This window comes from Wyeomyia smithii, chromosome 1, assembly GCF_029784165.1.
Source record: "Wyeomyia smithii strain HCP4-BCI-WySm-NY-G18 chromosome 1, ASM2978416v1, whole genome shotgun sequence".
In the NCBI taxonomy this organism is placed as follows: domain Eukaryota; kingdom Metazoa; phylum Arthropoda; class Insecta; order Diptera; family Culicidae; genus Wyeomyia; species Wyeomyia smithii.
This window is the reverse complement of record NC_073694.1, coordinates 40,506,969-40,522,483: the sequence shown is the minus strand read 5'-3', so window position 1 is coordinate 40,522,483 and position 15,515 is coordinate 40,506,969. Positions and strand designations below refer to the sequence as shown.

The window sequence follows — 15,515 nt, the reverse complement described above, 5'->3', positions numbered from 1 at the left end:
GAAAAAAGTAGAGAGATAGATGAGGCATTTTTGGTTGCTTATTCGTGCGCAGATAGCGTAGGGTTGTTCGCTGTTTCGATTTGTTTATTTTTTGGAAAAGATTTTTTTAAACCTCTTTTCTTCGTAGTTGAAAAGAAAGCCTAGCTTTACTGTGCACGTGCAGCTCCTGTAACATTGCAACACTCTACCGACGGTATTACGTGCTGTACGTGGCACATGTGGGAGGTTTTCCTCCGCTGGCCTAACTGATATTAAAGAGGACGCAATCGGCTAGAGTTAGTTTGGTTGTTTGTTTTATTTTTCTCTCTCCTGTCATTGTTCCAATGATACACACACCCGAAAATACAGAGTTCCGGGGATTGCGCTAGGGGTCTTTTTGTTATTTGGTATTCTTGCTTCTAATTTAATGTCCACTGTGCGGTTTGGGGCAATGAGGATCAGCTGCAGTGCACCATGTTCAGAAAAGATACGCCTTTTTTACTGTATCCTTTGTGTTTGTTAGTAAATAGCCTAAGGCTGATTTGTGAAGGGACCTGTAGATAAGAAAGGGTTTTGCTATAGTTTTTTTCATTCTGTGACACCGAAGCTTATGCTGTAGTATATACGTGTGTATTTGGTTTGATCGCCGAGGAAAAGTTATTATTTTGCTCCATCTGCTCGTCAAGACTTTCGGCAATAACTAACTTCAAACAATATTTTTTTACTTATTCAACACTAAACAGTTATTAGAAAATGTTCTGAATTTGAGCCTCAGCTTATTTTTTGTCATATGCATTCAAATATAGCAAAACGTTTCCGTGGGGAAACCGGAACAATAATAATCAAACAATATTTATAAATTTTCAACCTTTCTTGTGTTCGAAGCTTCAAATTTGGCAGAATTTTTCTAGTGGAGGTCCTGGCTACATCTACTATCCATAATTGCTATTGTTGGAAAGCAAAATTCATGAAATTTCCCTGCAATCAATCAGTTGAATTTTTTTTATCGCTTATTCATTGTTCATTGGCCATTTTCCCAGACAGAGGTTTCCACATCGCTCCAACCTTTACACTCCCCTCGGAACATTATGGTGGCCTTTCCGAAACCGTTTATCACGATCAAGTTCGACTTGCTAGGCTAGAGCTAGCTATACATAACGAGTAATAAAATAAAGTAGGCATTATAAAAAAAGAACAAAACCACTGAACTTCGGCCGCGGCTTCTAAAGCGCACGCGGGATTCAAGCCACAGCTCGCGCTCTCTATTGCTGACCATCGAAAGGGAAAGGCAAACGGGCTCGGAGTACCTGCCTAGTTTATGCTGCATAGCACAGCAATTGCAGCTGACCTATGGTTTGAATGCTGATAAGTACTGCAATTCGATACTGCTGCACCAGTGCACTGTTCAGAAATCAACATGTTGCCGCGGTCGCTGCTCGGCGTGGCGTGGTCGCATTCATTTGGTTGCACTTGGGTTCTTTCCCTTTCATTAAGACGGCGGCAAAACCGCGACATGCGTAAGAGAATTTGTGTTCATTGCAATAAAGTCGTTTTACTGCATATTCTGTTTTGGAGTGTATTATTTATCTGATTCGTGTACAGAGCTTGATCAGTGAACTATTCTCAAGCTGTACTTTTGGCGCTAAAGGACTTATGAGTATTAGTATTAAAAAAGCGTACTGCTCCAATTTAAACGCATGTATGCACTCAACCCAGCCCACCAGAATGACGTACGTTATGCGAGAACCGATCTACCAGTTAATGGCAGTGTCAATAGCTGTTAATGTTGTTTCCTACCTAGCAACTCTCGATTTATGGTCGTACATCGAAGCCCACCATCTGTCATTTATGAACATATTGTTTTTCGATAATCTTTATCAAAGTTGAATCTTATGCAGATAGTAAAGTTTGTAGGTAACATAAATCAACGGTGTAGAATGTTTACAATATTGTCTATTAAATATTCACAATATTGTTTTTAAGATAATGCATTTCGAAAAATTAACTGTTTTGTTCCAACAGAAACAATTAACGGAAGGTTGGAAAATTTCATGTCATGAATTTTTATAGTTTCACAATACTTTCCAACATTTTGGAGGTAGAACCTGAAATATTGCATAAGATGCAAAAGAAACAAAAAATCACCACTTCAGATGCCACGAAAGAGGTTTTCATTTTTAAACTTAAACGTTCGTTTAAGATTAGGTCAAAACTACTGCAACCTAGGACCAATCAAAAATTATTACCTGGAAAGCTCAGTAAGGTTACAATCATTTCGTATGCATCATTACGACCTAATGGCATGATTTTGCTGCCCTAACGACAACCGCCCAGATAAAATAATGTGCACATCGAGGTCGCACACCTCGGCACTGTTATGTAACACCCAGCACTTTTGAAGGCTCCTAGCACTTTATGAATAATAATAAATTCATTCGTTCTAGATTTATATATAGAAGGTACCGATAGTTGTTCATCGGAAAGAACGTTTGTCGTCTGGCCTACGATGGGTGTAACGCATTAAACTGTAGGCCTACAACAAATCACACTCGCCAGCTCGCGCAGAACCTTGCGAAGGTATTGGCGTGGTTCTTTTTCTCGGATATTAGCAGGCGCAAGCGAGACAACGCAGCAGCCTCCCTGCCTAGTTCTGCTCTCGAGAATGCCTTGGACCGACGACGCGACCAATCACTTGGAGTGTTTCAGGCGTCTGGGATTTGCTATCGGCGTACACGGGTACGTATAAAAGCTTTTTGCATGGGTAAATTTAGGAACAGTTCTAAACAGTGAGTTCTTCGGTGAAAACGTACACGTGATTTTACATTTTTTCTTTAAAATGGCATTTAAGGTACGCTTGTTGTGGGTAGTGCAATTAGTGGCAGAATATTCACGTTCGAAATGGGTTTTCGTCCGCAGTACATCATTCCGGCTGTGGCACTGCTGGTCAGCTGTGTGAGTGCTGGAGGCCCGGCTGCTTATTCGATTGCCGCACCCAGCCTGGACTACCACTCGGTTGGTTCCAGCCAGGAGCACACCGTCAAGGGACTGTACGGACAGAACGTCCTCTCGCAGTACTCTAAGGCTGTCGATTCTGCACACTCGACCGTTCGTGTGGCGAGTTCCCGCCTGAGCAACGACGGATACGCCTACGGGCCACATTACGCCGCTGCCGCTTATCCAGCCGCTGGTGAGTGCTCCTTTTTTGTTTGTGGTTTAAGTTAATGCTGGTGCTTGTGGGCTGAACTGTGAATGTTTCCCTAAGGATTGGGTGGGATATGACTAGGACTTGCGATTACGACGTGAATAAATGGTCAGTGCTGAGTTGTAGGCAATTTGCGGGCTTGCATAAAACTGCAATCATACATTAGAGTGCATCCAAACACTCCTATAGAAGCACATGTTGAATCAAACTAGTGATTATCTAGTAAAAAACTCAAAATCGTGAATCACTGTTATAGTAAAAAGCGGTTGGCCAACATAACGCATGAAATAAGCGTTAATAAGCTGCCGAGGATGTGAGGAAAATAATGATCTCATTAATTTAATCGTTTGGAATGATTGATCCAATAATTAATAGCATTTTGTGGTCTGCTCGATTCAATTATATTTGCAATGCCTCATCGCTGTCCGCGTTGATTGGTGCAATGCATCAAGTAATCCAGACAATTGTTTATGTAGTAATCTTATTGCATCATTTCATACTAGATTTAATTTTTAGGAATTGAAAGACAAAAAAAATTAGAACAAATATTTTTGCTGCTGTTTTAAACCTTTAAGAACTAAGTTCAGTAGTTCTAGAGACCTTGCTTCTTTTTTCTTCCTATCTTGATTGCAACAAGTTTGAATTTTAATTTTAATTTTATGGTCTAATAGAGGGTCCAGTTTTATAACATTTTTTCCAGAATTTTGGCCTGAATTTCACCAGAAACGCGTGTTATTTGCCTACACTAACGATTTCACGTAGCCTCACTATAATTTATCCAGTGGCGTTAAATCGCATGAATTATAGCGCCAAAGCTAGGCCTAACAATTTCGTTGCTTATAGAACAGAATATGCCATAACCGGGCCAGTTAATAGTATGATGAGTATTTTCAATAAATATTGTAAAGTTATTGAATTAACGATGTCGCGAAATGCTCTTGGAAAAAATTGAACACTAGAATAACATAACTATATTTGTGATGTTAGCAATAGTTTTCAAGATGTAGTCTACTATGAACTTATTTTACTTTTATGGCGACAGATCATTAAGATCCTATGCCGAATCCAGAATACGTCTCCACAAAACTCGGTCTTGGGCTGCTACTCTCCAGTCTCCCCTTACATCCGCTGCTCTGGCATCCTCGTCGACAGCACACATCCAGCGCGTGCGCGGTCTGCCTCGAAGTCGTCGGCCTCTATCCGGTTCTCTACTAAATATTATCTTTGCCGGTCGCTCATCCGCCATCCGTGCTACATGGCCAGCCCACTGTAACCTACCAATATCAGCGTGTTTGTATACTTCGTACAGCTCGTGATTCATGCGCCTGCGCCACACCCCATTCTCTAGTTTGCCTCCGAGTATTGATCGCAGGACTCTACGCTCGAAGACCCCAAGCGTTCGTCGATCGGCCTCCTTCCACGTCCACGATTCATGTCCGTAGAGCGCCACCGGGAGGATCAAAGCTATGTTGAACAGCAAGTTCGAGAGCCCGTCCCCTTGCTTCAGACCATTTAACGTCACAAACGCGTCCGAAAATTCGCCCGCTGTCCTGACGCATGATGTGAAACCGTCGAGCGTCGCACGTATCAGTTTAATCAGTTTAGTTGGGAAACCATGTTCTAGCATTATTTGCCACAGCTCGTTGCGTTTCACTGTATCGTACGCCGCTCGAAAGTCTATAAACAGATGATGTGTCTGCAGGTTGTGTTCTCGAAACTTGTCGAGGATCTGTCTCAAGGTGAACATCTGGTCCGTTGTAGATCGCCCCACTCGAAAACCGCATTGGTATTCTCCAACAAAGGCTTCCTGCAACGGCCTCAGTCGCTGGAACAGGATACGGGAGAGAATTTTGTAAGCGGAATTGACCCTCCTCAATTATTATTATATGCCTCGATAAATACTACACTCGAGTCTATGTCCCTTCTTGTAGATAGGGCATATGAGTCCTTCCAACCAGTCCGTAGGTAGTTGTTCCTCAGACCATACCCTTAGGATAATCTGGTGAATTGCACTACACAGCCGCTCGCTCCCAACTTTGAAAAGTTCGGCCGGTAAGCCGTCCTTCCCAGCGGCTCTGTTGTTTTTTAGCTCTTTGCAAGCATTCTTCACCTCGTCCAATGTTGGTGGGTCCACAGCTTGTCCGTCCTCCCCAATTTCTATCCTGTTCCCCTCGACGACTCTCCTCCCTTCCTCGCCGCTCAACACCACTTCGAAATGTTGCTTCCAACGCCTGGCCACCTGCGATTTATCGGTAATCAGGTTCCCCTCCCTGTCATTGCACATGGCAGGTACTGGCACGGTCCGGTTCCTGATTCCGTTGATCGTTCTATAGAAGCTCCTCGTGTCGTGCCTGGTGAAGCAATTCTCCGCCTCCGCGAGAACGCGATCGTAGTGCTCACGTTTCTTACGGCGATGAAGCCTCTTTTCGGCAGCTCTTGCCTCCCGGTATTTCTCCCGCATCGGACGCGTTACACGATTAGCTGCTACTAACGTGTTTTCGTAGGCTCGATTCTTCTCCTTCGTCACCTCTAGGAACTCAGCATCGAACCACCCACTACGCGTGGTTCCCGTTATCATGCCTATCACCTCTCGCGCTGTTTCGCTGACCTCATCATGGATGTGCTTCCACTGCTCGTTCAGGTCCACTCCAGCTGGTCCACCGATCCGTCTATCAACTTTCCGAGTATGCTCTGCAGCAACGCCTTCCGCTGATAACCTCTGGATGTCCAGATGTATCTTCCTCGCCGATCTCGATTTAAATACATTGGACAACCGGGCGCGAATCGTGCCTACCACGAGATAGTGATCCGAGTCGATTTTTTTTTTTATTCTCGCTTATTTTCCGTCGGTCTAGTTCCGCCGCTGTTGTGGCCAATCACCGACGCCCAGGGAGGCGACTCCACACACAGGACCCTAACTCACGACCCGTTTATCAACGGACCGGCGCCAACGGCTTTACTTCCTCATGCGATGGAAGGCGTGATCCCAGAGATTTTTCGCCTCAGAAAATCTCCCGGTGTCAGCTAGGATCGAATCTAGACCAGTTGGGTTGGTTGTGAGTGGATCACGCCACCTCACAACCATCGACACCTATGTCGGCGGTGGGATTCGAACCCAGGCGTCGAGCGTGGTTGGCGGAGACGTTACCAACCACACTAGGCCCCCGCTCTTCCGAGTCGATGTTTGGCCCTCGAAAGGACCGCACATCTATGACGTCTGAGAAGTGCCGGCCGTCGATCAGCATGTGGTCGATCTGGGAGCAGGCCTCTCCGTTGGGGTGTCTCCAGGTGTGCTACAGAATATTCAGACGTGCAAAATGGGTGCTACAGATGGCCATTTCCCTGGCCGCGGCGAAGTTCACTAGCCTCAAGCCGTTGTCGTTGGTGGTAGAGTGAAGGCTTTCCCTACCAATAACGGGACGAAAGAACTCCTCTCGTCCGACTTGTGCGTTCGTATCTCCGATGACGATCTTTATATCGTGTTGTGGGCACTCTCCATACGTTTTCTCGAGGAGCTCATAGAACTCCTCCTTTACGTCATCGGTCTACTATGATTGACGCAAAAAAACAAACACAATATAGAATGATCCAATGCCCAAAAGTCACACCGAACTATTGTTTTTTCGATGGTTGTTTATTGGTGTTATTTTGTAATAACACTTTCAATTGTGGTCGATTATGACGACTATAAAATGTCCGTAGCAGGAACAATACATTTTTCACATAGTATTAAATTTGATAATAAATTTCTATGATTGATGATGATGTTGAAATGGCATGCTATTTTGAACAATTTTGATCTTGACAGATGACGCTTGCACGCCATTACACACTGTCAACTTAGAAAAAAAGTTGTAAAAATCATCATTTTTATAATCATGAAAATTTTATGTTATGTATTTTGAAATACCAGTGAAAACACTAAAAATCAGAATCAAATTTCCGGATAACTCAGGAAATTTCAGAAGAAATATATGTTGTTTCAAATATCGTGCTAGGGATGAAACGTTTCTTCTCCTGAAAAATCTAGTAAACGCTTAAGAGTTACTTTTTCTGTAAAAATATGTGCGAGTTTACAACATGAAAATATAAGAAAATAAACGTTCAGAAACAAAAATAACGAGGGTTGGTTCTTGGATAATGTTTCAGTTTTCCAACAAAAAAGAAACAAAAAACAAACTAAAAATGTAAAGAAAAAAAATTGTGATTTTAAATACAGAGCAGTGGTTTCCTTCGGCAGGTTTTCTGCAGCATTTTCAGGCAAAAGCTGGACGAAGAAAACCACTGCCGAAGACGTTCAATTCCAATACACTGCTTTATTTAATAATTCCTAGTGCAGCCAATAAACAACGTGTGGATTGTTTTCTGCCAAAAAAGCTTTTTAATTGCCTTCGTACTGTTTTAATTTATTACATTTATTATTTTCTCACATTATTGAACATTCTAATTTCCCGATTGATTAATTAGAAAAGTAAGGATGGTTTTTTTTGCTAAACTCATTTTTGCAATACGTTTGCATTGAGTTTCAATCAACTTCTGCAACATTATGCATAAAAGATCTGCTATAACATAAAAATAAGTGATCCTAAATGTAAGCCAGGCATCACACCGAAAGTGACTTCAATTCCCATTTATTCTAGGACGAATATTTCGATAAGTTTGAAACGTCAAGTTCATCTTTGCTGAAGCCATTTCAAAAAGCTTCGTGTTTCATTTGTCCATCAAGATATTTAAAAAATTAGGAAAGTCTAGCTATGTGAAAAGTGTTTCCTGATAAAGGCATTATTACATTGCATTTGTACTAAATTCTTACTAAATTTTGTTAATATAAAAGATCTGACATGATGTAAAAAGAAGAATTTTTCAAATTTTTAAAGAAGACTATGGTTTCATTTGTTCATTACGATACTTAAAAAATTAATCCACCTAGCGGTCAGACCCAGCCTTTCTCATTCAAACTTATTATTTGTTAAAATAGATTTACCTGAACGCTTCAATCCAATACAAGTCTATTCAATCTTTAGGTTCTAAAATATTGATGTTGTAATTGATGTATAAAATATGAAATTTGACGTAATGTTAGTGCTTAAGAAATAGCGAAATAAAAGAAATGACTTCTAATTTCGAACAATTTCATCACGAGCGATACCGGGAACGTTCAAATAGTACGAAACCACATTTAAATTATGTTGAGGCCACGTATATTGATCAAAGCAGGTATAGTTTTAAATAGTCTTTGAATTTCTCTTCGTTCCATAACTTTTGAACCATATTTCAAGTTGTTATGAAGTTAGTTAATTGTAAGTTTAAGAGATAACTCGTTCGTATGACGCTAGTTATGTTGAATAAGTCGTGTAATACTTGAGATAATAGACTCGTTGTTTTAACAATTCAATACATAACGGTTGCTCAAGTTCGATAATAATCGAATGAAATGAGAACGTATAGAGGAGCCGAATTATGAAACCACTTGTTCAATCATAATTCATCAGTTAACCCTTAACTAGCCCGCTCACCTGATAATAATATTGATCAAATCGGTTGTGTAGTTTCTAAGATAATGAAGTTTCGTGATTTTCACATTTCGTTACATTACAGAAGAAGTTATGGTCCGATTACAGTTAAATTCAATAGGGTGTTATGAGGCAGCTGGACCTCTCATTTGATACTAATTTAGTGAAAATCGGTTCAGCCATCTCTGAGAAAAGTGAGTGAGTTTAAGTAGTCTTGTGAATATTTTACTTTTCATAGCTGGATTTCACATTTTTGAATATAACAGGCAAAGTAATAGTCCGATTGCAAAAACAGTCAATAGGGTCTTATGGGGCAACTAGATATCCCATTTGACACCGATTTTATGAAAATCGGTCCAGCCATCTCTGAGAAACATGAGTGAGATTAAATAGTCTCGAAAACACGTTTCTTTGCATAACTTTTGAACCACATGTTCAATCTTCAAAAACTTCAAAAGTTAAGGATTTTTTAGGTAGCCCGTTCGTTTGAAATCAATTTTGTTCAAATCGGTTGCGTAGTTTCTGAGATATTGATGTTTCGTGATTTTTATATTTTGATACATAACCTCTAAACTAAAAATCCGATTACAATAACATTCAATAGGGTCTTATGGGGCAACTAGACCTTTCATTTGCAAATAATTTCATTGAAATCGGTCCAGCCATCTCTGAGAAAATCTAGTGAGATTGGGAGAGCGATACACACACACACATACACACACATACACACACATACACACACATACACACACACACACACACACACACACACACACACACACACATACACACACACATACAGAAAATACTCAACTCGTCGAACTGAGTTGAGTGATATACGACATTCGGCCCTTTGGAGCACTTTTATACCCTTAGTTTTTTCAGTGATTGCTATACCTTTCTAGGAGAAAGGCAAAAATAGGGAGTTTTAGTATAATGAATGAGTTCTTAACAGTGAAATGTCTTCGAAATCAATACCATCGAAAATATTATATTTTTTGCAAACCATAGGAAAAACAAGAAAAAATACCAAAAGCTGAAAAAAAAGTAAAAAAATAAAAGCAAAAATATAATTATTTATTTCATATCTCAAAAATTATCTCTTTTAACACCTGAATTTTTTTCTACAAAATCTACACACTGTTAACCAAACAATTATGGTCGACAAATGTTTTCAAGTTGTAAAGTAGGCAAGCTGAACGGTGAGAACGAAACCGAGTTAACTTCTGAGTTTCTATGACTGCGGCAAAAAAAAAAGGTTTTTGTTATTATGTCTTCGCTGCAATTGCCGGAATCCAACGATGTTGCGCGAGAAGTTAGCTCATTATGAACGAACGAACGATTCATGCACTGCGATTCTTTGCGAATCACGCGGACAAAAGTTATCTACCACCCGGAGCAACTAAATATCTATATCAATTTCTATTAAGCAAAGCAAAGCCTTGGTGCTACGTTCCGATCCGGAACTTGACCTTCTGTTTATTTATACACACTCTTCGCAGCCGACTGTTTAGTGTACAGGACAATTGCGGGGCTAGCGCTACGATCCTACACGCAAAAGTTCAAGCTTCAATCATCCAATGTGTCCTTTCAATTCGCACAGAATTTGCTCTGACTTCGCACAACCAATGCGTGATACGCATAACGCAAAAGTTGTACAAGGAATACATTGACAGAGATCAAAATCAGAATATGTATCATATACACAAAAATCGCAATGCCTCGGAAAACTTCGGCTTCGGGCGAACGATCAGTTTCGAGGCGCTCAAAAAACCGTTCTTTACTTTCGCGAGCCGGTGCGTATCAACGGCTCGTGCATCCCTAGAAATCGTCAGCAACCGAAGCAGCCAATAGCGAGCCTTGTTGCCGCGGAAGTTATTGACGCTGGTGTCAGTAACGCAGAACCGAATGCATGTGAATGAAACCAGAGTCAGAATTAAATGCAAAATGTTTTGGACTAATCTCATGTTTTTGCTTTTTGTTAATGATTGAATGATGTTTTTAAATGACCTGATTCATGAAAGTGAATCGATCAGACAATAATTTCTTCAATGGAGTCAGTACCCAACTTATCAGTATTGATTGCTGGTTGCACTGTTTTAACGATGCCAACCTTCTGAACATCGGCTGATGCTTTATAAGTGTAGTGGTTTGGAGCTGCGCAATACATTCAAAATACGCTAGAGCATCAAATGCGTTATGCCTAACGCACATTCGTTGTACTGGTTCCAATTTTAATCAGTAAATGCGCTTATTTCGCTTATAAATGATCTGGTTACGCACACTCCAACTTTTGCGTGTACTGACACTAACAGTCTCTCCCGAGCCGAGACTCGAACCTACGACGACTGGCTTGTTAGGCCAGCATCGTACCTCGAGACTATCTGGGAGATAATTCTATTACCATTCACAATACCTTCGAGAAAGCAAAATGTCCGTAGCCGTCCGGTCAGGACTCACCATAGAAAGCGACACGATCAGATACCTATCGCGCGCTAATGATAATTTTTTTAACTATTATGTAAAACTACAAATTCTGTCTGTCTGACGTGTTGAAAGATTCATAGCGTCTCACTTATTGGGGCAAACAGCAATATCCAATTCTATCTTTTCACTCGACTGTAATAAACAACAATCTACCAAAAAACAGATCAATTGGTACCGAAACGATCAACTGACAATGTTGGGTATATAAAGTATGTAAAACACTCCAATCTGTTTTCTAAAAACACATTTTACTACCACTGTGCATACGAGACAGTCGAGCATAAGGATTCTAAAGTCGGCCTGTTCAAAGCCCAAAAAAAAAAACAAAATCTCTATCGTTCGATCGCTGCCGTTCAAATCAAACGAAGACAAGGTGTGTGCATTAACACATTGATGTACAGAGACCAGAAATTGACTCCACATACCATTTCGAATCCCAAAATGTTTCTGTAATACAGCCGAAAATGATCGAATACCACCCAATATGGATATTTTCGTAATCGGATTGATGCATAGAAGTCAAGATCATTGCAAACAATTTGTTTTTCGAGTTTGAAAGTATTCAATAACTAACTAATCGTCATGCATTCGCAGACTATAAACAAACCGCAAGGTCAATCTTTGGATGTAAAAAGCAAAGCCAAAAGCGAAGCCTTGGTGCTACATTCCGATTCGAAACTCGACCTTCTGTTTTATTTCTACACAGACTTCGCAGCCAACTGTTTAGTGTACAGGGCAATTACGGGGCTAGCGCTACGATCCTACTCACACTAACAGTCTTTCCCGAGCCGAGACTTGTTAGGCCAGCATCGTACCTCAAGACCATCTGGGTGATCAACCTTTTTTTTGAAAGTTTCAAACATTTCCAATTGATCCTACATACATCCAATCTTTGGAATAAAGAAAAAAAGGGGCTGGACGAAGTTTGCCGGGCCAGCTTGTTTAATAATGAAACGCGCATCAACGTCTTTTTTTGCATAACCTTTTATCACACACTTTAGGCATGAATCAAAAAAAAAAAAAAATAAAAAACAAAAAGTACAAAATAACATTTTTACTGTAAGTTAGTGCTACAGAAAAAATTACATAAAAAAAAAGAATGTTACCCAGAAGAAGGCTAAATATACTCAGCCGAAACGTAGCAGTAGACGATCTTCTGTTTCAATTTTACAAAAAAGATTGCATGCCGGAATCCCAGAAAATCCACAATTACAACAGTCGAAAAAGATCCAAAAATATTTAATTTATCATGGAATTGCCCACATCTACTACAGTAAAACACGCGAAGAAATAGCATTTGTGAACTTAAACTGCATTGAGTAATGTTTCATAATATCTCACCCAAGAATCGGTTGAATTCCGAGTAGATTAGATTTGCGGTGATTCGGACCCGGGAATCAATTGCTCAGTATTGAATATTTAATATGACAGTTCATAACTGAAACATATAAGACTGTGGCTGTGTATGAGACACGACCGCAAGGCTAACGAAGAATTACGACAGACTGTCAATATATTTTTGCAAAAGGTTGGGGAATACACTCGATTGGAATAAAAAAATTAAATTTGATTACGATGATTACGCATTGCTAGCTAAACAATTGACTATCTTGGATCAATTTGTTTATGTCAGTTTTTTTCATTCAACGCCAACACTAGGGCGCCAATCACCGTATGGAAAAAAGTGACCAGAAAATTTCAAAAAACTACCCTATACAAAATGTTCACCTGCTCGAAAAAACACCCTGTGCAAAATTTCAGCTCAATCGGACTTAAAATGGGGTGGCGCAAAGCGATTGAAGTTTGGCCTTTTTGAAAACCGAAAAATCACCCAAGGGGGGGGGGGGGTACGTGCAATTTCGGTTTTCGAATTTTTTTTTGATGCCTAATGACTTAAAGTTTCATGAAACGTCGAGAATTGGTGTCATCTGAAATTTTTTTTTTGCAAAAATCTGCTCTCTGGGACTTAGTCGTTTTTTCAATTGTGGAAGGCGGAGTTCAAAATTTTTAGAATTTATCTTTTGAAATTGATCACTAGTCTCTTGAAACAGCTTGTATAATGATATACACTATAACTATCATCGAATACATTATGTTTCAGTAGGGTGGTTCATTTATTCGACATAGGGTGGTTCATAATACAGGGGAACTTCGATATAAGGAACCCTCGATATAAAGTACCTTCGATATAGCGTCACTCGATATAAGGTACATTTTACCTCGATATAAGGTACATATTTTTATTATGTTCCAAACAACTCCGAAATTGGTATGGAAACTTCTATGAATAATATATTGGTTATCTTGTCAACGTATCTGATTACTAATTATCTTTTGGGGAGTGTCCATAAAATACTCCACACTCAGCGGAAGTTTGAAAACCCGTCAGAGAAATTTATTGTTGCTGAAAAAACATGATATAGCGTGGTTTTACATGGATGGGAACGGAGAAGCTGATAAAAAAATTAACTTATAGTTTGATCCCTGATGATTTGTTTGAAATTTTAAAAGACAAAATTTTATTAAAACTCGAATTGCTAGAAATGTTTGAAAAAGTGCATTTTTTCATCAAAAACATTATAAAACCTATGAAAAAGTTGAAAATATGCTTAGGCGTCGTACACAAATTACGTAACGTATGAAGAGGGGGGGGGGGGTAGTAGTGACAGTTACGTAACTGTGATGTTTGCTCGAAATTGCAAATTTCGGAGAGGGGTCAAGCTGATCAGCGTTACGTAATTTTATAAGGGGAGGGGGGAGTCATGCCGAACGTTACCTATCGTTACATATGGGGGAGGGAGGGTGTCTGAAATCTAGATTTTTAGCGTTACGTAATTTGTGTACGACGCCTCAATGTATGTTCGCCAGAATGGTGTATTTCTCAAATATGAAAAAATGTTCACAATATAGTAAACCTCTGAAATCACACCCGAAAAAGTTGATTGGTATTTTTTAAATTTTGAATGTGTCTATAAAACTACCTGTATGTGATCAATATTCAAGAGATAGAACCAAAGCGTCTTCAGCAAAGTTTTTCTGCATAAGATTACCTACAACTTTGCTAAAAACTTCACTTTGATTTGATAAGTAATTAAAATTCACTTTTAAGCGGATCAATCAAAAATCTATTTGCATTAAAAGTTTCCCCTTAAGATAAACGGAAACTTTGTCGAATACACTATAGCATTTCAAAAGCATTTTCACGGTCGAAAGGTTGACGATCACGTTTTTCACGTTTTAAACCAGTGTGCAAAGTGTAACTTTAGACCACCCTTATGTGTAAAACAAGTTAGTTCAAACGGTAATATTTAAATGCAATAAAGAAGGTGCAGGCTCCAAAATCCTGAAGGACGAGGAAATTATTAAAAAATTTGTCAACCTGTATACAGATATATTTGGTTTTTATACATCGGACCAAAAAATATATAACAACGAGAAGGAAAAAAAAAAGCAGTTTAAATAATGTGCGTGTAAAGTGGGAAATTTATAGGAAGTATGGCGGAGGTGAAAAGCATATCACCCAATGCCGTACTTGCCAACGTTATGGCCATGGTTCCAAATTCTGTAACATGGACCAAAAATGTCTTAATTGTGGAGACTCTTCTCACAAAAAGGACACATGTCCTGTGAAAGAGAGTAAAAATTTTCGCTGTGCGAATTGTAACGGCAACCATATGTCAAATTTTTATCAATGCCCAGTCCGTTTAGCAATTGTTAAGGCAAGGCAAGGTAAACAAAATTCAATTTCTCAATTAAAACCAACTTCAAAGCAAAATTCTCCAAGCGTACCAGTGACGCATAGTTTACCTACTCCTTTGCATACCCGTTTAACTTATGCACAGGTTACAGGTAGTTCGAACATTATACCGCCTAGTGTTGGTAGTTCGAAAATGACCGTTAATATGGGTAAGCAAAACAGGCTAGAAAATAATTGTACACCTATCACTCCAGCTAATATTGCTGCCGAAAATATTTTTTCTAATGTCAACTGCCTGGGGCCTATTACGGCAGGTAAACTTTCTTTTTTGCAACAGGCAATGTTCGATCTTATGAACGCCATGTTGCAGGCAAAATCAATGTTTGAAGCCATTCAAATAGGCACAAATTTTACTATTAAAATTGTTTCTAATTTAAAATTTAGCAATGATTTTAAATAAAACAATTAAAATATTAAATTGGAATGCTCGCTCATTGAAGGCCAATGAGAATGAGCTTTTTAACTTTTTAACAGTAAATAATGTGCATATTGCAATTATTACTGAAACATTTTTGAAACCTAACATAAAATTAAAATATGATCCCAATTACGTGGTTCATAGATATGATAGGATTCA

General features: G+C 39.4%; 1 protein-coding gene across 4 annotated transcripts in view; it reads left to right on the top strand.

Moving 5' to 3' along the window:
* The window catches only part of LOC129718314 (cuticle protein 21.3), a 37,463-nt gene that overhangs the window by 12,940 nt on the left and 9,008 nt on the right, over nt 1-15,515 (top strand). For 3 of the 4 annotated variants that reach the window (XM_055668966.1, XM_055668965.1, XM_055668964.1), the window contains 2 exons: nt 2,589-2,715; nt 2,828-3,166. In XM_055668966.1, coding sequence (XP_055524941.1) covers nt 2,878-3,166 — 289 coding nt within the window. In that variant the 5' untranslated portion in view covers nt 2,589-2,715; nt 2,828-2,877. Of the gene's footprint in view, nt 1-2,588; nt 2,716-2,755; nt 3,167-15,515 lie in introns of those variants that run through there. The other variant, XM_055668967.1, reaches the window with a different exon arrangement.